The sequence below is a fragment of the Pseudopodoces humilis genome, chromosome 15 (assembly GCF_049639895.1).
Source record: "Pseudopodoces humilis isolate 2021_Gansu_Grassland_sample_001 chromosome 15, ASM4963989v1, whole genome shotgun sequence".
NCBI classification, from domain to species: domain Eukaryota; kingdom Metazoa; phylum Chordata; class Aves; order Passeriformes; family Paridae; genus Pseudopodoces; species Pseudopodoces humilis.
Window position 1 is genome coordinate 9821852 of NC_142214.1, and position 27622 is coordinate 9849473.

General features: G+C 40.1%; 1 protein-coding gene across 4 annotated transcripts in view; it reads left to right on the forward strand.

Moving 5' to 3' along the window:
- GRIA3 (glutamate ionotropic receptor AMPA type subunit 3) overlaps positions 1-27622 on the forward strand; it is a 144739-nt gene that overhangs the window by 76854 nt on the left and 40263 nt on the right. For 3 of the 4 annotated variants that reach the window (XR_015773862.1, XM_005530004.3, XM_005530005.2), the window contains exons 5-11: positions 4641-4694; positions 6158-6319; positions 10234-10401; positions 13628-13732; positions 15012-15119; positions 16284-16490; positions 26397-26773. Coding sequence is in view for 3 of the 4 variants with exons in the window: in XM_005530004.3 (XP_005530061.1) it covers positions 4641-4694; positions 6158-6319; positions 10234-10401; positions 13628-13732; positions 15012-15119; positions 16284-16490; positions 26397-26773 (1181 nt within the window). In the remaining variant the exon portion in view is untranslated. The remainder of the gene's footprint in view (positions 1-4640; positions 4695-6157; positions 6320-10233; positions 10402-13627; positions 13733-15011; positions 15120-16283; positions 16491-26396; positions 26774-27622) is intronic. The other variant, XM_088062673.1, reaches the window with a different exon arrangement.

Genomic DNA, 27622 nt, shown 5'->3' on the forward strand with positions numbered 1-27622 from the left:
GCTTGCCATATAGTTGTTGCTATGCTTGATATCTCTGATATCTTGATATCGTCTGCTCCCATGAAGTGCAATCAACACTGATAGCTATCCTATGATGCTGTTAAAATTTTCTTATACCTGAGTCCATTTATTAGTTTTGCTTGTTTGCTGTGGGAAAGAAAGAATTGTGTGATCACTTCAGACATCTGCTCACTGCTTTGAAAGCAAAGGTGTCATAATTGTATTTCTATAGCAAGGTGTAAAGGCACATTACTGCTAACTAGAAGTAGCTAAGTTCTCCTGTCCTCAGTAATGTGCGTGTATACTTGAAAAACAGTAAATTCTTTTTTCAAGTATGGGCTTTTTGCAACAATGGAACCCAAATTAATGTGCAGATAACCTCAACAAAGAAAACAGAATACTTTTTAACTCTGATCTTACAGAAAATCTAATTTTTCTTACTACTGTCTTACTGAAACCTAGAAAAGAGCTCTACAGTTAACAGTGCCTCATTGTTCCCAGATATGGTCAAAATGGAAAGACACATTGCAGCAGGTCAGATCTCTGCCTGTCATTCTGTTAAAGTGGAGTATTTCTGCCACTTGTCAGGTATGAAAAGCACAGTAAAAATTTTCAGACCTTCTTTGTAACAATACTGCCTGTCAACATCAGTATGGATGATCTTATGGAAAGATCTAATAGACTCAAAATATCGTGGTTTTGAGCTGTAGATTAGGTAGTCTGTACTATTGTGATCTGATTTTTTGTTTGTTTTCTTCTCTCATTTGTAAATAAAGGATGATAAATCCTTTAGTCTGACAACCTGGTCAGACTAAACTGACTAGATGGCAGTGGATTCAAGTGTAGGGAAGATATGCTCCTAACAGGTATTAATTGGATGGGTATTAATGGTAGTTTTACTTTCATTGCTGCCAAAGTTATGATAGCTCCTTTTCTCAGTAAAAGTGCAAGCATATCCTCTTAGCTTGTATTTTTCAGTGACTTTTTAAAATTAAAGCCCACAGAGGCAGGAAGGTGGATTTAAAAATGACTGAACTGCTGGGCTTAGAGGGTTGTGATCATCAACACAGAGGCCAGCTGGAGGTTATTTGGGGTACCCTGAGGCTACTGGGGCTAATCCTGTTTAACATCTCTCTGAGGGATCTGAAGGTTGTGGGATGGAGTGCAGTCTCAGTAAGTTTGTAGATGATACCAAATTAAGAGGCATGATACACGAAGTAGTTGTGCTATAAGGTTTGGACAGGCTGATGAAGTGAGCAGAGTGGAACCTCATGAAGTTCAACAAAGGGAAGTGCAAAGCCTGAAGAAGAATGACCCCATGCACCAGTACAGTCCGGATAGAGGCTTCCTGGCTGGAAAGCAGCTCTGCAGGGAAGGATCTTGGGGTCCTGGCAGTCAAGCTGACCACAAGTCAGCTGTGCTATCACAGCAGAGAAGACCACCAGCATCCTGAGCTGTATTGGATTAGCACAGTCACTAGAGGTGACCCTTCCTTTTTACTCTGCAGAGGTGAGACTGCATCTGAGGTGCCATGTACAATTCTGAGCTCACCAGTGTAGGGAAGATATGGGTGTCCTCATGAGAGAATTATCATTATTGCTCTAGAAATACCGAAATGGTTCATACCAACTTAATATTAGCCAGTTAATATCTTTAGTGCTGTCTCCCAAAACTTTAAGAAAAATCTAAAAACTAAGGCAAGACTCTGTAGTTGCCTATTTATTATAATGATGACAGATGCAGTGGAAACCAAATTGTCTTTATGTTAGCATTCAAAAAATAACTTCCCTAGGCAAAAGGAAAAGTAAAATTGCCAGTGCTGACTTAATTTCTCATTCTGGCATATAGGTCGGTACTTCAAGTAAGCCTGGTGCTGACCAGCAGATTTCACTTTTATTTTGAAAGCAGATACATTTTAGTTATTTTCCCTCTAGATGTTCTCTTAATTAATTTGAAATATCCAAAGAGTTAATTAAAAATACAAACTTTATTGGATTCTATATCAAACCTTACATTATGATCTTTTTATCTACAAAGCAAGAATTATGTGGGATCAGAAATCTGAATTATTCATAATGGTTTGCAGCCGTTTTTTTCTCTTCTCCTATATTCAGTGTAAAATCTTATAAGCTTTTCTTTCAGTCAAGGTGAAAGCACTATTAAGTCTCAGAAGTCAAACTTACGAACGACATGTAGCTCTGTGAAATCCTTGCCCTGTAATCCTGGCTTTCTGTTCACCACCACTCTTCAATATCCCACTTTCTGTATAAGCTTCACAATATATCAGCAGTTGATGAGATTTATTTGTTATACTCCTGTTATACTGTTATACTCCTGTTTTCCTTCTTCATAAAAAAGCTTTATTCATCACTTGGCTCCCCTGGGAGTAACACATGTCTGTGATTGTTTCTGCTGGGCTTGCTAATCCAGCAGCTCCCTTCAACATGCTGGACAGTTGGTACAGGGTGGAAATTGAGGGAGGAGGAGAGTTGTACTTGTTAAGATTTAGGACAGCTATGTAGTGTGTAGTGAATTTTAAACACATTGTTAAGATCCAGTTTGATAGTTATGAGCCAACATGGTTGATTGTATGAATAGCAATGCTGTCAGGTCACTTCTGAAAGATGCTTTATGAATTAAAGCTTTACTGTAGTACGTTGGACCTCTCAAAGCTTTAATAAACAGAGTCATTTTGAAGACATGACAACAGATGAGACAAAACTTGAGTCTGATCTATGCTAATGAATCCTACATTTCCTGTTTGCAGTATTGCTCTTGATGCCTCTAATAGTTCCATGTATATTTTTCTTACATATTCTGACTTCATCTGTAGTAATATTTTTCTCTTAAATAAACACATTTCTGAATAGAAATGTAAAAGCTTTCTTATTTGTTGTTAAGGTTAAAATCACAATTGTTGTTCTTAAATAATTATTTTGCCTCTAAGGTGAACCTGCCTTTAAGGTGAAATTGAAACATACAGGGAGTTCAGTATGCGAATAGCATGCACACCAGATGATCTGAAGGAAGCCTGCATATTTCCACAGAAAAAAAATGTGAATATAGGAAAGCAGATGCTTTCTACCAACAGAGTGTACATACAGTTCTCAAGAGCACCTGAACAATTTATTTTCAGGCTGCTGGAAGTACACAAATTCCTACAGAATTAAATGTGAATTTGAAAGAAATGGCATCCATTAAGGACAACACTACCCAAAGAAGCAATTGGGAACTTAATAATTTAATCAAGAACTTGAGCAGACTCAGCAGTATATCTAAAGCCAGTGACTCAAATGTAGTCTGTTTTTAATGAAGATATAAGTGGTTATGTTGTCTTTTAAAGTGCAGCATTTGGAATGTTTTTCTGTGATCATGGAGTAAATTTGTATGATTATGTATAGATTCTCAGATGATTCTCCATCAAAAAGCATCATTCTGTTTGCTTGAGCTGCTTGTAGGACATATGCTACGATAATACTTGTGTGTATTACCAGCATTGTTTGCTGTTTTTAACCCAGCAAGCATGGGTAGAATGGATTATGTCCTGAATCCATGCAATCACCACAATTATAAATTAAATTCTTACTGGTGGATGTTGTTCCATTTGATGGCTATGGGACTGGATGGATGTTTGTGAGATTATAATCTGAAGGAGAGGGCACAGTTTTGCACAAGTGGCTCTCCTGGTGAGCCAGCTGCCAGTTGTGTAGACATGGAAAGTGTGTGTTTTCCTTCCTTATGCAAAAGTGCAGCATTCCTGGAGTGGCAGGAGCACACAGGATGGCAGAGTTCAGGCTTGCCAGACAGTACTGCCTCCACTGTTCCCCATTACCATCAGAGAATCCAGCTGCTGAGTTCATCCTGCTGCCCTTTTGTCTCTTAGCAATTCCACTTAATGACTGTTTGTACGGAGAGATGCCCATGTGAGGTCAGCGAGGCAGGAGATGTTGCTTAGTGGAATGCGCAACATAACATTTAGTTGCAGTTTTGACAAAACATTGTAAGGTCAGATGTATCCATTTAGATGCACTGGAAATAACAAGTTTTCAGGCCTTTTGAAACCTGTCAAAAGGCAATAAAGGTCACTGCTTATAACTTTGGGAATTTAACTTTAGACATTCATACATGAAAAGGCTTGGCCAGGCCAGGTAGGGAACTCCCTGGACAACTTGGAGCCTACCCAGCCCTGCTGTGCTGGTACAGGTTAATAAACACAGTGAGTGGCTGGACTGTCTCCTGCACCTCTCCTACATTCCACAAACAAGGGATGAAGTAAACAGGAGTTTACATTGGGTAGATACAGTGTTACTTCATTTCAAAGCAGAAATACTTGAATGGGTAACTAAAATTAACCTGGTCAGCAGGGTGGTCACTGTGACCACAAGAGTGAATTTGCCAGGTAAGGTCATCTCTGCAAGCAGAGTCTTCTCAACCTCATGAGTTACTCTTTGTTGTACTCTGCCCATGTGTTTGAAAAACACAAATGACTGCATCTTGTCTGTAATGACACAGATCTAGAATTTTCATGCTGCCCATGGATTGAACATGGAAGATTATCAAAATGTTCATTCTCTGTCTCTTTTCCACTGGTTAAGAGTCATCTTACAACTGAATAATATGTAATGTTTTTCTCCACACAGGTTGTAGTCCTTGGCAAACATTCTAGAGGCTATCACTACATGTTAGCTAACCTGGTAAGAATTTTTCTTCACGGAAAGTATACATTTTACATTTTAGCTACATTTTAGAGGGTAAAATATTCTGTTCAGGTTGTGGAAACTTTAATCAGGAAGTGGAAATGCATGGATGAGTACTTGAATTTTGAGAAATTACTTCAGTAAATACTATAACTGGTATGTCATCTCTACTCAGTTTCTTTTGTCAGAAAATGTAAATTCCTCTACTAATTTCAAAGTAATAATTTAATTATATATTTTCCAGTAATTTCTGTCCTCATAAATGAGATACTCATGACTGTGATTTCCTATATAACATATTTTGAATTTAAACACTCCAGGAAAAATAATTGTAGCATATTTCTGTGTAAGTGGTAAAAAGCTGCAAATTAGAATAATTCTATGAAGTAAATCACCAAGACTTTTTAGCTTTCCTTTTGTATTTCAGAGTGTAGGGTTGTGCCTGTGTATGTGCTGACCTACCAGGAAGAGGCCATACATTTCTGTTTCTATCAGAGCGTCTTCTGTAGAGTAGGATTGACTTTCAGGATGTTTGTGATGCTTTTGAAGCACCATCTACTTAAGCTCCTTATAAAAAGTCTTGTCTTGTAATTAGTTTTGCAGGAATACTCATTTTAAGGTTCTATGTCTACTGTGAGTAGAAAAATGTGAGTTTTTCCAAAACTCTTACTTTCTGGTTGGCAATCCTAATACTCAAAGGTTCTCTGTTATCCATGTTTTGGTGTGATTAAAGCAGGAAAGACAAATTTTTAAATATCCTTATTTAGTATAAGTACTGTATGACTTTAAGATGCATCGTTTTGCATTATAAGAAGCAGTCATGATCTCACTGATTAGCTTGTGCATAGAAATACAGAGGTTCTTATTCTGGGTTGCCTTTTAGTTTGTGTAACCATTGACATTCAGATCAACATGACTGCAATCAAATCATACTAATCAAAAAGACTCCAATTTACTGCCTCAGGTATAAATAACAACAGAGTGGGAGAGAATCATCCCATTCTGCTTGCACGTGACATGCTGAGTGATGCTGTGATGGAGAACTGCCTAGCAAGAGATTGAGTGGTTTTCTTCCCCAGCCCTGAACCTCTGTGTTCTCTTTGCTATACAAATGGGATTTGAGGTCCTTGACCAGTTTTCACCATGATTAGGACAAAAGAGGAAACGGTACTTCAAGTTTCCCTGCTATTTTCTTTCTGAATGGCAAATATTACCGACCACATTGCCACAACCCAAAAGGGAAGTTTTCTATTGAAAAGAACAAGATGTTTTAAATTCTATTCTATGCCACTATCAAAATCCTAATTGTGATAGCAGTTGTCTCTGGTTGAACATTTTCCACTAACAAGAGGGACATTAAGTGGTGTCTTTTATGCTGCACTTGTAGCAGGTAAAACTGAGCCAGAGGAAAGTGGCTTTGGATGACAATGATTTTTTTTTTCCTATGTGTGTCCTCCCAGGGTTTCACAGACATTGTTCTGGAGAGAGTAATGCATGGAGGTGCCAACATTACTGGATTCCAGATTGTTAATAATGAAAACCCAATGGTTCAACAGTTTCTACAGCGTTGGATGCGGCTTGATGAAAGGGAATTCCCTGAAGCCAAAAACTCACCATTAAAGGTATTTATTTTAACTTGTCAGTGATGGACATTATATTCTTTTAATAATTCTTTGGGAGTTTTTAATCTCAGATACATGTGCATGAGTATGGTACAGATCTCTGATGAGAATATGTTGCAACATTTACCACCCTTCCAGAAGAAAGAGGCATAGGCTGTTACAAGTGCTCACCATGGTGGGAGCTCCTCAGAAGCGAAGGCTTGGTCTTGCAAATCCTGTCACTGTGCAGTGGATATAAAAACATCTAACATGAAGATCTTGAATTAGTCTAGGGCTGGATATAGGGACTAGTTAGGTTAGGTTTTAGATGCAAAATGTGGATTACTAGTTCATTTTAATGGTAATAAAGAATTTCACATGCAAACTGAAGTAGCTCTGGATTCTCTAAGGAGCCACTGCCACTTCCCAGTTACTGCTGGCAGTTACCCTCATAATCTAACCCTCTGTTCTGCACCACTATCCTTTATTTAAACAGTCTGGCTATTATGATTGAAACCAATAAAATTTTTCAAAATTTTTTTGGATAGAAGTCCCAGGTTCACCAAAACTGCCACAGATTAAATGAAGTGAATGCTCCTGTTATTAGGAATCTTGCAACTTGTTACTATCTCACCCAGATATTTTTCTGCCTCAGCATCTCTATCATAGAGGGAGATGCTATTCACTGTCCAGTGAAGGAGTGCATCAGGGAATCTCTGTCCAGGCACAGAAGTCATAAAATCTTCTAGGACTACTGCATATTAGTAATACTCCTATTACGTTCCTCTTTTGGTAAGATCTGTTCTTTTTCACTGCTATCCATAGTTGAATGAAATCTGGGTAAGGTAATATACAGACTGGTTTCTCAGGGCAGTGAAACCTAAAACCTACTGCCCTGATGAGACAACTCATGTTTTTCATGTTTGATTTGGGAAGGACACATGCAAAAGGGAGCTGGGGTTGTTTAGCCTGGAGCAAAGGAGTCTCAGAGGTGACCTTATCACTCTCTACAACTCCCTGAAAGGAGGTTGTAGCCAGGCGGGGCTTGATCTTTTTCATCAGGCAGCAACTGACAGAACGAGAGGACAGTCTCAAGCTGTGACAGGAGAAATGTAGGTTGGATGTTATTTACGGAAAGAGTGATAAACTAATGGAATGATCTGCCTGGGGAGGTGGTGGAGTCATGATCCCTGGATATGTTTAAAGAAAAGACTGGATGTGGCACTTGGTGCCATGATCTAGTTGAGGTGTTAGGGCATGGGTTTGTCTCGATAATCTTGAAGATCTCTTCCAACCTAGTCATTCTGTGAATTCTGTGAAATTGATGGAAAAAATTTGGAATTCAAAATTACTTGGATAAACTGGAATAATGTCTTGATATGAGTAAGACAAAATTCAGGAAAGCATTAAAATACTAGATAGGAAGGAAAAATCTAGTCCGGTTCCATTCATGGGTGGCACCGGGGTCAGCAGTAGCACTGCGTTGGGCTGCAGACAGAATAGAAGCCACTTACAAGGGTCTGCTCTTCCTAGCAGTGCCATTTGAAGAGATACTTTTCCATACCTGGGATCATGTCATTTCTGTGAGGGAGGAAAATTTCCTTAATCCCATGCCATCCCACAGCTTTGCTGGCATTTCAGAGGAAGCAGAGAAAGGCAAACAGAGGCCCGCAAAAACCTGATTAGTGTATTGTTGCCTGGATTAGGACTTAGTCCTGCTTTCTAAAGCTTTCTAGCAGAGATGCAGAAGTGAAGATAAGTATCATACTAATTTTAAAAGCTCTGAAATATACAAAGTTAACCTGAGATGATATTATTCCACTTGAAAGCAATTTACCTTGAGGAAAAAATTATTCTTCCTCCTTAAAAAGAATCTTAAGTATATGGTAGAAACACAAAGATTACATTACCTTTCCACAAATGTACATCTCATTATAGAAATGTGCACAGTATTTGTCAATCAGACAAAAAGCATACTTAAAAATTGATGTACAATATTTTTGATTAGGAAATAAAATTGCCTAGAGATTAAAGTCCTGATGTTTAATTTATTCTGTATTTTATCAGCCTTTCCCTTCTTTCTCTCTTTTTTCTCTTTGCATGCTCATGCATTTATAAGTAGAATTCAAATAAAGTAGAAAATTAGATAGCTCTCTTGGCATGACTTGGAAGGGACTGCATTAAGGTTACTGACAATTGACGCAGTCTGCTGAAAAAACTATCAATGTGTAAGTTTTATGTAGTGCTAGATTGGACAGCTATTACAAGAGTTTTTTTTAATACAGGAACAAATACCTTAAAACTACTGTCCAGTTCTGTATTACTGTGTGGATTGTGATGTATAACCTTTAACTTTCTAAAAGAGGAGAGAGTGACTATTGCAAAGCATCACAGGGAGAGGTAAAGGTGGGCAAGATCAGAAGAGTGCTGTACATTCAGAGCAGGAACCACCACCCACTCCCAGTAAGTTTATAAGCTGCTATCATTTAAAGCTCAGTGAGATGTCCACTCTATAACCTTCTTCACAGCCCTGCCTTTGCACTCTTTTTTATCAGACGCAATTCTCTTGATCTGCACATGCAGACACACCTTGTTTTGTGCAGAGTTCCTATGGCTTGATAGCAAACTGAAGAAATTGCAGTAAAATACTCAGTTTTAAGAAGTGCAGAGCCTCCAATTGTGCTATCCTGCCCTACAGGATAGAATTAATTTCTGAATATAATAAATCTTATCTACAAAGAGAGTAGCTGAACAAGCACCTGAAACTTGGATTTCTACCTTTATAACTCACACATGGGCAGTGGATCTTGTGGCCTGAATTCCAGCATGAGCTTCCTCAGGAGGCATGATCTCTATGGGAACATAGACAGCCAAAGAGGGGCCAGGTACACGTTCCATTCTTCATTTCTTCCTTTGTTCTCTTAAAAATGATGCGAAGTTATTGAGGATCATTTACAAGGGACTTGAAATCTGCTCTTATAGACTGAGCATGTTCAATTTCTCCCAGTAGGTCCATGCTGAGAGGGTCTCCTTTACACAGACCCTGAAATTACAGGTGTGCTGTAATGCCAGTGGAACCCAGGGATGTCATATACAAAGCCCAGGCCACTCTAGGAGGGAAGAACTTTCAGAAAGCAGATACATGTGGAAAAAAATATGGAAAAACCCCTCTGTGATGCCATTTGCTAGGTGATACTACATTTATAGCATTGGGGGGGGGGGGGGTGTCACCAGATAACATGCGACGAGCAGTGAATTAAGTTGACAGCAACAGGAATGCATAAGTTAAGTTTTCTGGGGGTTTTGTTCAACAGCTGCTGCTGCTACACAGAGCTTACCATCCTCTGCAGATTTATAATGGAGTAAGGGAAGGCAGATAGGGAATTAGCAAGGTGATGTAATGCTGAAAATGTATCTTGTGATTATTTGCTTGTATAGCTCTTTTCTAAGAAAAGTAATCTTATTCCTTGCTACAGTTGCTACCTAATCAGGATTGTGATCCAAACAGAAATGATTTATGTTAACTTCAAGTCAAAGCTCTTTTGGCAATCTTATTAAAAACAACAACAAAAAACCCTAAAGCAAAAACTCAAATATAAGCTTCCCTTTGATATCAATATGGTCCAGCATGGAATTGCAGACTTTTATAGTAAGCTCATCTAGATGAGCAAGTTTCCAATTAAATTGAAATTTTATGCAACTATGAACTGGTATTGTTATTTTGCTGCTATATGCTATATAGAATGCAAATATTTTTAATTTGCTAATTGAAATAGATGGAATTGTTACAAAGCACCAGCTGAAAGACAGAGAGCAAGCAAAGGGGTCTGCAAGCACAATTCTTCTGTTCTAACAAAGAGGAGAACTTGATGTGATAACCTGAGGCAAATCTAAAATTGCAGTTTGTCACCATATTTACTTTGTATCAATTGCAGTACACATCTGCACTGACCCATGATGCAGTCCTGGTCATAGCAGAGGCTTTCCGGTACCTCCGAAGGCAGCGTGTTGATGTCTCCAGGAGAGGCAGTGCTGGAGACTGCCTGGCTAACCCTGCAGTGCCATGGAGCCAAGGAATTGATATAGAAAGAGCACTTAAAATGGTAAGGGCAAAGATAACAGCTAAAGAGAAAAAGCAGTAATTTTGTAGTGCTTATGTCCTGCTTCTGTACTCACACAAGCAGCTGAAGCTCCTCAGGGGAAACAAAGTAAAAACAAAATTAATGATGAATTTCAAAGGATGGATAAAATATATTCAGTAGAGGACAAGACGTAACATACTAGCTCTCAAAACTTTGGCCAGAGTCCTTCTTACACTGATTCAGTGGCTTCCTGATTGTACTCACGAGAGCACCTACAATCCCAGATCCCCTGTAACACCCCAGCTTCCCAGGAGAGTGAGAATGAGCCATTTTGCAGTCAAACGTGTATTGGGGTTTTCTAATGTCAGGCTGATCCTGCAAATCTGAGTAACAGAACTAGATTGGGTCTTTGGCACATGTGTTATAATTCTTGCAGGGATAGATGTATTTATGAACTTAAATGCATGGGAGCAGTTTTGATAATTTTCCAGTAAAAAATCAACTCGGCTTGGTTTAAAACAGTGGGGAAATTGTTGTTTGTCATAGCAGTCCTCATAGATCTCAGCACCAGCCTGAACCTAGGAACAGTTTAGCCTCCAACCAGTTCTAATTCCTGGCATAACTTTGCCCTCAGCCAGATTACCTTCTGCATAGCCAAATTTTTATCCCTAACACTAGTTATGGCATGGGATCCTACCTCACTTGTGTCTCTAATTTTATTGATTCTTAACTATTTTAAGTCTGCTATTTGTGTTAAAGCAAGTGACAGCAGGAAAAATTGGATAATGTTTTTGTAGATACAAAAGACAAGATTGCTTGTTTTAATCTGGCACAAATAACTCTCAAACCTGTTACCATTGATCATATTAATGCAGACATAGAACTGAAGTGAGTGAGATCAGAATTAAGCCTGTATTAGGTGTAAACAAATCCTAGGTCAGTCTTCATATACTTAGCTTAATTAGTGCTTTTTCTCAGCTACCAAAATGGAAGGATTATATCAGAATATTACAATGAGTTGTGGATGGTTATAATCAGATTATGTCACTCTTAAAACTGAGGTGGTTTAGTCTCACATTAGAAGAGCGAGAACTCTTTTTTAAATTTTTTTTTTTTTATGCCATTTTTTACTTCCTAACATGTGCCTTAACTGCACATTCATTAGTGTAGCATTACATACTTTTGAAGAGAAATAACTAAATTCAGTCTTCACAATAGTTAAAGAATTTGTACTGTACTCATAAACAAGGTATTCATGTCAATAGAGAAAACCAACACTGCAATAGTATACTCCCTTATTTAGGAGAATTTATTTTAAAAACATATTAGAAAGATATAAAAAGGCACGACTGGCAAAAAAATGCAGTAGTTTGACTTCTAGATGATTGTCTTGAACTTTTTTTAGGTATTCAGAGTAATGTGGGTGAAGTTTATATACACCTCCAATGAGAGCTACCCAAGATCATACCACATAGCCTTCCACTACCCATCCTGTCCATCACCTTCTCTTCTTCTATTCAGATATGATCTTGAATCTTTGCTCAGGAAAAAAACACCATCGATTTAATAATAATTTTTCCTCTCCATTCTGTAGCATCAACTCAGATAAGAACGCTTTTTCCAAGGTATCCTTGAAATATCTGTCCTGTGCCAGCAGAAGGTCCAGTGCCTCACTATAGTGATAGCTAGGCATTATTTGAAACTTCTTTCCAACAGCCTTGAAAATTTTGTTTCTGAAGCTGGTTCTAATACATCAGGTCAGTGGCAGACAGTTTACCTGAACATGTTTGGACACATAAACAATGACTCTGCGATTGCCTCCACACGCTGCCACCAAAAATGTTTGAGTCCTGGCAAGCCTTCCTGCCTCAGTGCAGCCAGGCACTCAGACACCTTTACAAAGTGCTGAGTTTCCCCACCAAAGATAGAAACAAATTAAATTGGAAGCCAAAAGGTGCACAAAGTGATGTCCAGAGCATGAAGCTTATGTCTCAATGGGCATCAGGATGGAGCCAGTGTAACAAGCTCTGTGAGACACCCAGTTACTGCTGTGCTAAAGTAGCCAGACAGCTTCCAGTAAATGCCAAAGGCAAGCTCAGCAACTCACATCTGGTTGCAACTTATGTGTCAACTACCCTACAAATACATTTGCTCAGTCCACAGTTGATAAGACCTCTTGGGGTCAATTTGGTTTTCAAAGTGGAATTCATCTCTCTTGCTTTCTGGAGATAGGAAAACCTCAGATTTTTTCCAGCCCCCATAATCATAAAAACAATTTTAAAGAAGGTTTGAATCCACTTACCAATAAAAGGGAATTCCCTATATGTCAGTGTGAATAATAATAATTTGAGGATATTCAAATTTGAATGAATTTGAGGATAATTTGAGGTCCGTGTAATTTTTGTTTTATATAGCCTCACACCTCATCTCTAAACAGTGAACAGCAGATCAGTCACCACCCCTGAACAGTTTGCCTTTGACTAGTCTAGCATCACCTCTTCCTGTAACTTCTACAGTTTTTGCTAAATATTAAAGCTAATTCGCCCCTACTGAAGTTTGCAACTGTTACCTTTTCTGCCTGAGATGACAGCTTGTCAGAGCTGATAAGTGATAAATGAAAATACCTCATCCTTTCATACAGGGAATTAAGAAAGGCGCTTTTTTTGAGACAAAGTACTTTATACTTCCCTTTCAGATGATTCATGTGAGTAGGTAATGGTAATGATTTACTGTCTGTACACCCATCCATCCTGACTGAGACCAAAACTCCATAACCAGTAGAGGCAATTGTCTGTGCTCATTCAGAGAAGACATTTGTTCCTTTCTCCTACACTAGGACTGATCTTAAAATAAAGTACTTCCCAGAGTGAGCAATGATATGCCATTCTGGTCTGTACTGCAGATCACTCTGTGCCATGTTGTGAGGGGTTTAACTGCACTAATTGTTGCTTGTGCCTCGCTGATGCTCCGTTCTGTGCCAGTGACCCCAGTGTGACCAAGCATGGCAGAATCAGTCTTTCTTACATTTAACATATATGCAGGGCTAATTTCACTTAAATGCAGCTCACTCTGGCAGCAAGTCATCAGCCGAGTGCTAGCAAATACGTACAGCTGGAGCTCAGAGAATGGGCACTGGGGTTGTTTTGAACAGTACAACTGGCTGTGTCAGAAGCAGTGAAAGTCTCTTACATAGATAAAAAAGAAAGTGAATCTTTTATTAAAATATTTTTCTGCTTATTCCCTCAAGGTGCAAGTTCAAGGAATGACAGGGAATATCCAGTTCGACACCTATGGGCGGAGAACAAATTACACAATTGATGTGTATGAAATGAAAGCTGCTGGATCACGGAAGGTGAGTTTCAAGACATGGATCCAGATTTCACACCTTCACAAATACTTACTAAATTGAAAAATACCAGAGATGCAATATAATAGCAGGGTCCTGAGGAGTGCCCCCTTCATGCTGTCTTCCCTATCCCAGGAACCTTGTTATATTCAGTTCCTAGACTAAACCACTTACCCTGCTTAACATCTTCACTGGTTTCCATGTCAGCTTCAAACACAACATTTTCCCTTAAAACCCTTCTGGAGCTTTTTCACTGCCAAGTATGATACCTGCTGTCATAGTCCTATGCTTAGTCCTATCTTCTAAATTCCTCTCCATCTTTCCCTCCATCTCCATATACGGCTTTGGAGCTATAGTGAAGCTGAAACCAGTGAAACCTTCTAAAATTAAAAGTAAGCTTGGGTTTAATTAAAATTTCATATTAATTCTCTTGTCTCCTAAATAAAATATAGATCATAAGTGGAATAGTTTCCTAGATTGGTGTTATAAAAGAAGTTTAATGCAGATGTTCAAAAATAATTAGGTAGACAGGGTCACAAAAGTACTGAGAGAAGAATGTGTGTAGGTGAGTATCTTAAATCCCCTGATTTCACCTGGAGATGGGTTACTAACCTGCTTGATCACCACTGAGACCGCTTAAAAATTTCTGCACATTTGATAACTAAATGCCTCTAAACATGGGCCAGTGTCTCAGGGAGGTGTACAATGCAGAGAACAGTGTTCCTTCGGTGTTGCGCAGAAATACAAAAGCTTTTGTGATAGCCTAGTGATGCAGCCAAAGGTCAGCACCAGCCAGCTGATAAAGTCACCTCATGCTCACAGAGGGTTTTGTGTTCCATACTTGAGATAATGCAGCTGTGCCTGCATTGCTAATGTCTATGCATCTGCTCTAAAGCCAGCTCAGGTCTGCTGGGGCTGTATTGGATAAAAATCACAAAATCAGAGAATTTTACTCAGAATGCTCTGCAGTTTATTTTCTTGTCTGTAGTATGTTCTTATGCTGTGGATATATGGGAATTTATTCCACAGGCACATACTAATGTGAATTGACATAGGGAGAATTGAATATGTATTTTCACTGAGATTTGGCTTGTACTGATTTGCTCTTGGGCTTGAGAACATTTTTTCTTTAAGGAAATGGATGTAAAGCTAACGTAGTCCCTTAATGACAAAAACAGTGAGTGAGAAATATTACAAAACCATATGTTTTGACAGTTGCTCTTACAAGTTCAGGTACAAGTCCTTGTAAAGGGATGTAATGAGGTAACAATCTCCATTTTTATAGGCTGGTTATTGGAATGAATATGAAAGATATGTACCAGCATTAGATCAGCTGCCCTCTAATGACACTTCATCTGTGGAGAACAGAACTATAGTAGTAACTACCATCTTGGTAAGTTTTATGTTGTAGTATGTCTGTGTGTAGGAAACAAGGCACGTGACTCCTGCAGTGTGTTAGATGCCTTGTCAGGAGGCAGATGCTGAATACTGTTGAATACTTGTGTGAATTCAAGTGACTGGAAAGTTCAATATCTTCCAGAGATGCTCTGAGGGCTTGACCCTGCTAACTTATATATGTCTGCTCACAGGAGGAACTCACTGAGGTCACCATTGTGCTTTGCTGCTTCCCAGACACTTGAATTCGATTAAGTGCCTCATATAAGTGAAGTTATTATGCATGCATGTAAATGAGCACAGAGATTGGCCTTTCTGTTGTAGAGTCAAATCTTGCACCCCTCACTCAGGTACAGCTCCTGTAAACTCAGCCCCTGTGGACTGAGTAAGGGTGGCACAATGAAGCCTGTAGAGAACTGGAACTGCTCTAGCACTGGGTGAAAAGCAGCTTTTACCTGTGCAATTCCAAAGGAGCAAAGCTCTTCCTGTGTGTCACAAGCAGCAGCACCTGTGTCAGTCCCAACGCCTCTACAGACCTGCTCTGCACAGCATTTGTTGTGACTTTTGCAACTTTTACAATTCTACTAAGCATGAGTCAATTTTATGCTGTTTCCTGAAGCATTGTATTTTATACTTCTATGGATTTAGATATAATCTGCATTTCAACTAGAATATTCCAAGAAGGCTGAGGGAATTCAGTTACAAAAAATGCTGCTGAGAATTTCAACCTAGCTTCCCGTAGGCTCCTTTGAAAATATCTCCATCAGTGCGCCATTCTTGGCCACTGGGGCCTTAGGAAATTGTGGTGATGGAACAGGTGTAGGATATGTCAGTCTTTAAACGCTAAAACTTGAATTTTTGCTACAATGATGCTACTTGACTGTCTAATCAGGCCTAATTCTGCAAACAGAAGTGTAACTTTTTAACAAAGTTCTGTTGTTGTCAATGGCTCCTTACTAGGAATAGTCAATAGGATGTGTGGATGTAAGATCAGCCAAGGAATTTTATACTGCAGAAGTCTGTGTTTCTAATTTCTGTACCAAAGTAGGAAATATTGTAAATAATTGCCAATAATATAAAGGATAATAAGAGCTCTCATTTTGTGTGGTTTACAGCTGTATTTTACATTCATAGATTTTTGATCTTTACTTTTGTTTCAAAGGAATCACCATATGTAATGTATAAGAAAAACCATGAACAACTAGAAGGGAATGAGAGATATGAAGGATATTGTGTAGACTTAGCTTCTGAAATAGCAAAACATGTTGGAATAAAATACAAACTGTCAATTGTTGGAGATGGGAAATATGGAGCTAGGGACCCTGAGACTAAGATATGGAATGGCATGGTGGGTGAACTGGTCTATGGGGTAAGTTTCTCTTAACCTTCATTTTAATGTTCTTTATAAAAATATATGCTCTAAGTTAATAAACTGCAAAATAAAATCATCTACTTGAATACTGCCTTTAAAAATCTAAATATTTCTTTGTATTGCCCTTTTTATAGTCTACTTTTCTAATTGTTTCATTGCAGGAAAGTGTCACTTTTTTTACTGCTGTTCTCCAAATCAGAGTCCACAAAATGTTGAGAAGTAGCATTGGGCAAATTTCAAATTCTTGTTTACAGCAGAATTTTCAGTTTGCTCTTCATATGCTTCTTCTTCATTTGCCAGATCTCCTTTTTTCCTAAGTGCTGGGAGGTGTCCCTCTCATTAAAGGTCTGATCTGGAATGCTGAGCCTTGCTGGGTCACTGATCTTGGTTTGTGTTTGACCAGACCCATTTAACTCCATGGTTGCTTTCGAGGGTAAGAAGCAATGCAGGTGTGAAATCACCCATATGGTTTTTTCTCTTTAAACACTGGGTTTGGCTTCAAAAATCAACTGTCAGACAAAAAAAAAAAAAAAAAAGCTAATTCACTGCATTCCTCTGTTATATTTCTATATTGGGTGTACATCACTTTGTTTAGTAAGAACAAAAACAGTCCGGAACTGCCATTTTAGAAACTTCTTTGAAAATGAGAATTTTGGAATACAGATAAACCAGATGGAAGGGGGAGAAGATTGGCTTTGCAGAAAAGACTTCTCAAGCTGATATTTCATCCTTTTTTTCCTCAAATGCTAATGAGATGATTTGTGATTCCGCCCAAATCTTTTTTGCAGTTTATTTTTAACAAGCTTTCCTTTATTAAAAATATCTGAGCAGAAGTGCATATTTCAATTGCCTCCTTTTGTTCTGTGGCTGAGTGTAATTTCTGAAAGTCACCTCAAAATTTCCTTGGCATAATGCATCATCATTCTTGCAAAATGTTTGGTGAGATAATTCTTTTCAAATGAATCAGTCTTTTTTAAGTAATTGCTAGATTTTCACAAGTTTTCTTACTCTGGAGCAGTCAGTCCTGGTGCCTTATTGTGTAATTGGTAGTCTGTTCAACTTGAAAATGTTTTATAGAAATAACAATATTTTTGTTGTATTGTATTATGGCAGGGAGGGATATCTACTGATTACAGACTAAACACGGTTCTGGACCCTTGGATTACTTCTTTGCTTCCCTGTTGCTTTGAGGTTTGACATTATGCAAATCTTCTGAACTCCCTATGCCTCAGCTGTGCAATTTGGGAAACTGATGTTCGCTCTCTTAGAGAACACAAGTCCACTGAGAACCTCTGAAGCAAAGGTTTAGTTTAGTTCCAAGCAAATTACACTGCACTGGAAACCTGTACCCTCAGTTGCTCTGTGTATGGTTCAAGAACTGCCAAGAGTATCAGCTGTAATTGGGTCCTTTTGATGTACTTGCAAGAGACAAGCAATGTAACTTGTTCATTCACTTAAAAAATAACCATACCACGTGGAAAAAGCATGGCAAAAGAGAACCTGAAATTGCTGGTAACAGTCAGAGCATAGGGACTGTCTACACTAGGGGAGGAAAGGTGTGATGTGGGCTATGGTTTTTGTGTCTTGAGCCCAGTAAGATTAGTCTGTGAAGCTGCTGTGCCATACCACATCCACCTGCATAAAGAGCCTCAAAAGTGCTCTGAGGGCTGAAGCACCTGTCCTGTGAGGAAAGGCTGAGAGACTTGAGACTCTTCAGCCTGGTGAAATGAAGGTTCCAAAGAGACCTTAGAGCACCTTCCAACACCTAAAGGGGCTACAAGATAGGTGGAGAGAGATGTTTTAGAGGGTCATGTAGTATTAAGACAAGGGGGAATGGCTTTAAACTGAATGAAGGTAGATTCAGATTAGATATTAGGAAGAAATTCTTCATTGTGAGGGTGCTGAGGCCCAGGTTGCCCAGAGAGGCAGTGTTTCCATCCCTGGAAACATTGAAGGTGAAGCTGGCCAGGGCTCTAAATACTCTGATCTAGTGGAAAATGTCCCTGCTTACTGGAGGGAGTTTGAACTAGATGATCTTTAAAGGTCCTTTCCAACACAAACCAAGGTGTGATAAGCAGGTTGGCTGCAGCTGCCTTTTCCACAGCCTCTTGGGATCAGCATAACTCAGAGAGCTTTGCCTCCTTAGCATCAATCAGCCCTAACCATACTTGTGACCTTTCCACACCAGCAAAGCCAGCCCTACAGGCACCACAGACCATTCCTTAAGACAAACCCAAAACCACCCCACTATTTTCATTTTCCCCTGCAAAAAGGTCAGTTCCTTTGTATTCTGAGCAGTTTTCATCTATGTTTTCTTGCTAATGAAAAATTGAGGAATGTTTCCCTCCCTGACCCCCAACAGTTCCTGTACTCATGCTGTGAGCTCTGTTACTGAAGCCTCCCCACTGCAATGCTCAATTATTCAAAGGTCAGATGTGTCCCATGAGGATTGAGTGCAGACCCAGGTTAATGCTTCCAGCCCTGCACTGCTGAGCCAGCTTCTCAAACTACCCAGCTGAACTGAGCTTGCAAGCTGCATGGAAATCCACCTGTCTTTCTGTAAGCAGGGAAAATAGCCCCTGAACTCTGAGTACAAACCCCACCAGCCCTCCCTACCTTTTCCCAGCTCTATTTGCAAATATTGTGAAATACCCTTGGCCTCTTTCTCCATCCATTGAGAGGGGGCTGTGTACCACACTGATTAGAATGTGCACTAAGCCCTTTGAAGATGAGAAAGTGCTATTTATTTGGAGCACTAATAGAAGTGCTAATTATTTGGAGCAAGCGCCTCATTTACGTGCTGACTTTCCTATATCTCTCACGGGCTTAAAACTCTATTAGGGAACTAAAACTATGTTACCGTAATGCCCCTGTGAATCTTGTCAGCAAAATGACTCAAATTTGGCTCCTCTGGATTCCATTTTGGGAAGACAAGAGACAGATTAGATTTTAAGTACCTTTGTTAGCATCTGTGGAAGATAGACTTAGTAGGATAAAAGGGTCCTGATTGGTTTTGTACCAGTTATCCAGCAGCTGAGCTGAGCTGTGGCAGAAGCACAATACTTTAGATTGCATTTGTCTCAAGTGATAACCAGTGACTAGTCATTTGTCAAATACAGCATATTCCTGACCCATCAGCCTCCTTGCCACCACCTGGCCCTGCTGGGGCATCTCAGCTAGCTTTTTGAATACTGAGCCCTTTTTTGCATAGCCCCATGCATGCGACTCTTCTAAAATTGCTCTTAGGACAGTCATAGAAAATTAATGGCTTGTCATTTTAATGTTAAAACCCTAATTAACTGTATTTAATGTTTGGATTGTGCCAGTTCATTGTTGCTATTGCTCTTGCTTCCTATGGAATGCAGCACAAAGTCAGGGGAGAAAAGGCAGCCTCCAGACCACTGCATTGGAGGGGAGGGGGCTCAGTGTGCACTGAGCTGTACCCAAAGCAACAGGGGTGATGTGTCACTGTGCTGCAGGTCTGGAGTGTAAGACTCACTGGAGGTCAGCATTAGCTAGGCCAGCTGGAGCAGTCCCAGGAGTTACACATTGCCATTTACACACTGAAATGTTTCCCATTAAAAATTCTTCCTCCCCTGTCTCATATCACATCAGGTCTGGTTGGAGGGCATAAAAGTCTGCTGTACTGTAGGGTCCCTGAAGTCAAGGACAATCTCAGCTGTCCCCCTTGGGCCTTTCCTTTGGCTTTGCCAGGGGCTATACCTATGCACCTGGTTGCAGAGGGATGGCAGTCCCAGAGGCAGGGAATTCTGCCTGAGCAGATATTCTCAAACTCCTTTGCTTCAGGCAGGAGAACCCAGCAGTCTTGTTGGAGAGGAAATAACAGAGCTTTGTGGTTTGCTAGCAATTTTTAAATGTTAGTGATGGTAATAGTAGTAGTAGTAGTAGTAATAATGATAATTATAATACTAATTAATAATGAAATTGGGCATAAAAAGAAATGTATTTGGTTTTTCATAGATCAAAAAGTGTCAGTTCAGGCTGAAAAAAAAACTTAATTTTGTTCTTTCACTCTGATAGTGTCAAAATAACCTACCATCCTCATCCTACCATATACCCCTTCAAACAGTTATTTTTTTAAACTAAGAGAAATTTCCAAACCATATTGGAAACTTTCAACAGAATAAAAATAGAAAATAGGTAAAGCATTTTTGTTGGACATTTGAGAAGGGAAGTAGCTAAATCATTCTCAGTCCAGGAGACTGAATCACTATTTAAATCTAAGGAGCAGAGCAATCCAGTCAGGCAAGTGCTGTCCTGCAGTGACCCATGGGCTGAGGACGTGCCCTTGGCTGGGGCTGAGGAGCAGCAGCACCTCCCTCGGCCCCTGTGCTCGGGGCTTTGTACCCACCAGCTGCTAAGCACTAGACAGTTGTCTTTTCTCTTCTGTGGGGTCAGCCTCTTTCTGTAGGCTTTTATTTCTTCTTCCCTTTTTAAAGCAGGCTGCTGTTCTTCCTTCCCTGTTCAGCCAGGGGAAGCCATCCCTCCCCGGGTCTGATGCTTTTCACAGCACTGAGGCTAATTGACAGTAGTTTTAACACAGATCTTAATTGTAACTACAAATGCTTTGGGAATGAAAAGAGCAGCCAGATCTTACAGCCTTTAAAACTCTGCTCAGGTTAAAACAAGCCTCTCAATATGTAAAATAGCACAAAGGAATGGAGCAGGGATGTAAAGGACAGGCAGTCCCCAGATCACAGCAGCCTCCGCAGTCTGTCAGAGTGGGACTGCCGACACATCTCCCTGCCTTTAGCAGACTAACCAGCCTCGTGTGGTGCTGGCCTCTCTGGCTCTACCAGCAGCATGTAGAAATACTAAAGATGGCACATAAAGCCTTTGAATCATAGCAGAGAGGCAGACTAATTCTATTCCTACTTTTCCTTAAAACCTCCCACATGCTCTTAGTCTGTGGCAGAGCCTGACTGTGCCATGAGTGGGAGAAGCTCGTCCTTTGCTCCTGACTCCTGGTTTCTGCAGCAGGGATGCCCAGGTAAAGGTCCCCAAAGGCCTGTACTGCAGCTCAGACAGACCCTCGTCCTGTACACATGGACAGATGTGGGGTCCCTGACCAGGCTGAGCTATGGTGGGGAACAGGTTCACAGCCCTGGCACAGAGCCACACTGCCATGGTCCTGGGCTTTGGCTGACCTGAGTCCAGGCACAGGCAGAGGAAGCACACATATGTCCACAGCCCCAAAAGCAGATGTACTCTTTATGTCTCCATCTGTGAATAGCAGGAGTGCGTCAGAATGAGCTGTGGGCATCCACAGAAATCACAAATGGATTTAACTCTGACAAACTGTGGCAGACAGGGCCAACTGCCATTTTAACACAATATCTTTTTACAGTGCTCAGCTAGGGCACATTAAGGCTTCAATGCAGCATGTTGCTAGTCAGATATGACCTGTTGGCTTTAAATAAGTGTGAGCTAATGTGTTAAAACCACATTGCCCCCATGACCTGGCCTTTTAACACACCCTGAATATCCTTGGGGATATTGGACTGCCTTTACAAAGGTAGCTCTTACCAGCTGATACCACAGGTGATGTGTTGCTCTGTCTGACACTCTTTTCTGGTACCTGGAAACCTCAGACTGCACTGAGAAGTGTTAAAACATGCTATGGGACAGTCACCATTGCAGTGCTGTCTCTTCTGGTGTCCCTGTGTACCTGTATCCAGGACTTTTGGGGTGCCCAGAGGTTTAGCTGCCAATGCAAGTCAATCAGTGTCCCTCTGCTTCAGTCTGCACAGAGCTGGGGTGCTACCTGGTGTCCCATCACACAAATGACTGCAGTCCTGACCCACTTCTTGAAAAGCAACCCTCGAGCAAAGGAGGTGTTCATTTCTGTGAGCAGGAGTGACCAAAAGCATGTGCAGGCAGGGGCATAGCCCAAATCTCTCACTGTCTCTAGTGCACAGCTTTGAATTTGGTAGAGTCATCAGTAGGTCTGTAAGCAGAAGAATCTTGTCCCTCCTTTTGGATTACAGAGGTGGAACATCTTATCATTTTTCATTCTTCATGTAGAAGGATATTTCCATTTGCTATTTTTTTTTTTATCCCTCCCCATAAGAGTCGAGGTTTGCAGCTCCCTGGTGTCATCTTTGAGCAGAGTGGGCAGAGCCTCTGTGCTGCCTGTCCTCTCTAAATCCATCCCTCCCACACTAGTAGGCAAAGACAGAACAAGCCTCAGAGGAATCCATGACATTTCTCACGCAGCTCAAATGCAGTGAAGATGATGTTTGAAACACCATTAGTCATGAGTGATTAGCAAGCTCAGTTGTTGAGGTTCTTAAACCCCTCTCCAGTTCTGTACGAAGAAGGGCATGTTTGTGGTTGTGTTCTTTTTAATCGAGCTCAATTTGTATGGGTTCTGCTTATCTGCAGCCATAACAGGGAGGGAATTTCTCAACAGTGCTGCACTTATTAATGATCCTTTAGGGTGCTTAGAGCTCTCCATAAGCTCTCCATTTCTAATACTGTATCTCTAAATAAATAGGCAAAGAGAGAACTGTTTTTAACCTCCATAGTGCAGCTAATATTCAGGGAAGTAGTGACCAATCAGGCTTGGGTGTTAGATTGTAGCTGGTCCACTCTCAGTGCCCTGGTTTCCCAAGACCCTGTGTGTGAACCCATGCTTGTTCGCTTTGCAGAAACCATTTGCTGCCATGTTCACTAAGGGATGAGGGTGGGTTTTGGTGTTTCCAATACAGTGAATGCCTTTGGTAGGGATGGTTGGAAAGTAGGAAGACTGAAATGTATGAGAAATTAGTATTTGTATCCCATTTAATATTAAAATGCAGTTTGAAATTATTTACAAAGAAGACTGTAATGTATGATACGAACATGGGTAACAGTCAGGGCTTTAACAAGTGATTTGTCTGTGCTTCAGCACCAGCTTCATCCCCCCACAGGAACATCCTGCATGAACTCAGCTGGGCTTGAAGGAGATACAGACCTTATTGCATGCTGCATCAGCACTTTAGAGACAGTTCCACCATGTCTACTTTAGCAATTAAAATATTACTTTGGGAGAATTAAAATTCTCCAAGTCCATGAAAATGCTCTAGAAACAACATGCTTTTACAGCTGAAAAGCATGGGGTGTTCCAAGGCTGGCAGCCCATGTGCAGAAGTGGCTGGCGGGAACCTGCCTTCTACCCAAGTTTCACATGGAGCCATTGCTAAGTCTCCACAGGGGTCCTGATCCATTAAGCTTGCTCTAATAAGAATTAATTTGTAAGTACCTCCTTAGTTCAACAAGAAGTACAGTAGCATGGTCAGAACTAAGACTAAGGTCTTCCAGCTGGCTAAATTTAAACTGATGTTCCTTGTGAATCTCACCCTGACTGCAGATATCTAGTGTTTAACTCAACAAGCAGCAGCTAATAATGATGCCTTGAGAAGGCTGACCTAGAACAGAGACTAGACAGTTGAAGGATAAAGTATGTATATATTAAAAAGCCTTAAAATATACCCCTTGGGCAGTATAAGAGCCTGGCCAGGGCTACACCCAAGATGGACCCAAAATGGTCACAAAAATGCCTAACCAGTCACGAAGTTTCACACCTTTAAAAGTTTTAGTCCATTTGCATATTGAGGTTAATTGTCTAATTACAGCTTTGGACTATGAAGTCCCATCCTTCTTGTTTTCTCTCTTCAGTCTACTGTTTATGCTTTTGGGCCTGAAACTTGTAACGGTTGTCCTTGGTCTCAAGCAGGAAAAGGAATTGTTTTGTCTACCTACTCTGTGAAGAGAGCTCACTAACACTTAATATGAAGCTCAGATCTATACACCTAAGCAGCACAGAATCTGAAAATATGAAAGCTAAAACTTAAGGCATCAATAAGAGAAACGTATGTTTTGGGGGAATTCCTCAATGAACAAGTTCCAACATCTTCTGAAGATGGTACCTCACTCTACCCATATCCTCCCCTCCAGTCTGTCCATTACTTAGGTGAACACATTCATTTGCAAAGCCAGTAAACATCCAGGCATCCAAAGGCATTTTCAATTTTAAAATTCAAGCTACATTCAGCTAGATTTTTGCAGTAAGTGACCACAAATCAGCTGAGGCTTTCTCCTTGAGGAAAGGGCCACTCAAGGGGAAAGGCAGTGTCCCACACATGACTGTCAAAAGGGGCTGAGCAGAGCTGTCAGAGGGGGCACCCAGAGCCATGATTTCCAAGTGACTTCCTTACATGCACACAGACATGGTTTTATCAGATTATTCCAAGCAGTGAACTTGTGCACATACCTTGTAGCTGCACATGCTGGTATGAGGTGTCGAGAGATATTATTGGGTGGCTGGAGCAAACCTCGAGGTTGTGTGTGCATATGGGTGCCCTGCAGAGTGAAGCAGCTGTGGGGAGGGCCAGTCCTCATCTGACAAAGCTGTCACTGGCCTTGGTCTGCAGACTCGAGCTGTGCTCCAGGATGCCTGCATGATGCTGACAAGCACCAGCAGACACCAAGCCCACGATGCTGTGATCAGCTGTATGAGTAGCCTTTGCCATTTCTGCTTATCAAATGTAAAACCCAAACCAATAGCTGGGAGGAGCAAATCAGATATTAATAACACTCATGTTCATCACCATCAGATTTACATAAAGGTGTATTTAATTATTTTATGGCACAGATTTTAATAATATCTTATTAACATTTCCCATTAACTTTTATTCAATCTTCCACTTAATTAGGCTTTATTTTTCCACCAGAAAGAGATGCCTAGTTACTAGTGGGGAAAAAATCTGATTTAAAAGGTGCACAGTGGTTTAGGTACCGATAAGTTAAGGTTTCCTGAAGAATCATTTTTCTTTCTGAAATTCTTAATTACCGGTGAAAGGCCTTCTTTAAAAATATCGATAACATGAATAGTTAGTGTTTAAAATAGTGTATGTAGGTATGTAAACTCTCATACCACTCTTCAAATGGACAGGGCTCTTTTTTTAGCATTCCATTTTTGGCTGGAGTATCTTAGTAGCATGACTTGAATCTTCGTAGCATAGAAGTACAGGTACAGTTAAATATGTTGAAAATCTATTCTGGAATTTTATTTTTAATCAGGAAACTAAGTAATTTGTTTTTACATGCCTGCCTACCCACGGAATCCAGCAAGGATGTATAGATTGAAGGGAAGGGCATTCGTTCACCAGCACACAGGTGAATGATGAATGATGCAGTTGTGCTTCCAGGTGACAGCCCCAGAACAGAGTCTGTTACAGGCCTGTAAAGCCAAGGTCTCTAAGACAGGAGGGCATACATGACACTGCATTCTTCTGTGTTAACTGTTCTTCATTGACCACAGAAAGGGTCTGTCTGGTTCCTATCCCTCCAGTATTTACTATCCTCTGTCCCTTACTGCAGTGGAGTTTTAAAGAGCATACAAGTAGTAGCACCCAAGTGCAGCTGAAATTCAGTGACTGATTACTTCTCATCAGTTCCTTTTAAAGATCTTGGACTAATAATTAAGGCAAGAGAACTTGCTGAATGAATGAAAAAGAGAAAATTAGAACATAGCAAACACAGAGTTTGTCTGAAGTCTTCAAGACAAATGGGTGGTTACAGACCATTACTAGAAATGACATTGTGTTGGTTTGCATCTCCCTGTCCAGTTCGTGTAGTGTTTATTCATCCGTTTTAACTTAATTGAAATATCTGCTGCTGTCATGAACCTCTTGAACAGATTTGATTGTAATTTTTCTTGTTAATAATTTTCTGTTAATATCATGTAGTTCTTAACTCCAGTGACTACAAAATAGCCTGCAAAGAATTTATTTCCACTCACTCTTGTAATTTATCAACTGATTCATTAGTCTGAGACTCTAGATTGTGATGCTGTTGTGTCTGACTTGTAACTTACTTGGGTTTGTTTTCCCTTTTCAGAGAGCAGATATAGCTGTTGCCCCCCTCACCATAACATTGGTGCGAGAAGAAGTCATAGACTTTTCCAAACCCTTTATGAGTCTGGGTATCTCCATCATGATCAAGAAGCCTCAGAAATCTAAACCAGGCGTATTCTCTTTCCTGGATCCTTTGGCTTATGAAATTTGGATGTGTATAGTCTTTGCTTACATTGGCGTCAGCGTAGTTCTTTTCCTAGTCAGCAGATTCAGCCCTTATGAGTGGCACTTGGAAGACAACACTGAAGAACCACGTGACCCTCAGAATCCTCCTGACCCTCCAAATGAGTTTGGAATATTTAACAGCCTTTGGTTTTCCCTGGGTGCCTTTATGCAGCAAGGATGCGATATTTCTCCAAGGTTTGTTCCATAACACTCCATCACCTTTTTGCATTTTATGGTCATTTTCTGATGCCATGGTGCATATATGTTACTTTCTCAAATTTATTTTTAATTACAAATTTTTTATTTTGACATTTCCATTCAATATTCAGCATCCTCATCAAGCCACCATGCTTGTTAGCATTTGCCTCCAGAGTGAGTAGCATTGCTTATTATGCCGTTTATGCATTTCTGCCACTTATATTCACCATGTTGGGGCTGTAAAATGCATAGGGTTTTCTGTTTTCAGCAATGCTTGGAGGGCTACCGTGTTTTTGCTGCATATCTCATTTTACGGTCGTCTCCTTGGTGCATATAACACATTCTGCTTTGCAAAATAATATTTATTTTTAAAAGTCACATGCAACAGCACTTTAAAGCATCTCCACTCCCATCAAGGCTCCTGCTAGTCTTTTTACTTTCTTTTGAGCCTGATTTCTCCAATTTTTTTCTTCTTTAACCATCCTTTCATCCTTCTACTTAGCACCATTTTGCACATGTTCATGTCTCCAGATATACTGTGCTACTGTCCTCTATGTATGTTGTTATTTCAGTCCAGTCTAATCTGTTGTCCCACTGTTCACAGTCAATCTGATCTAATAAGCATTGCCAATTTCCATAAAGATATTTCTTATTCATGCAGACATTCTTTCTGGATAAGGCAGTAGTAAAGTATGATTGATATTAGTACTGTTTAACAGAGAGCACTGCTATTAACTATTGTAGAATTATATTTCTTTTTATAGAAGTATTTTAAAAACCAAATGAAAATAGTGAAGCTCCCACTAATTGAACAATGTGTTTCACAGATTTTATTTTTTTTTTATA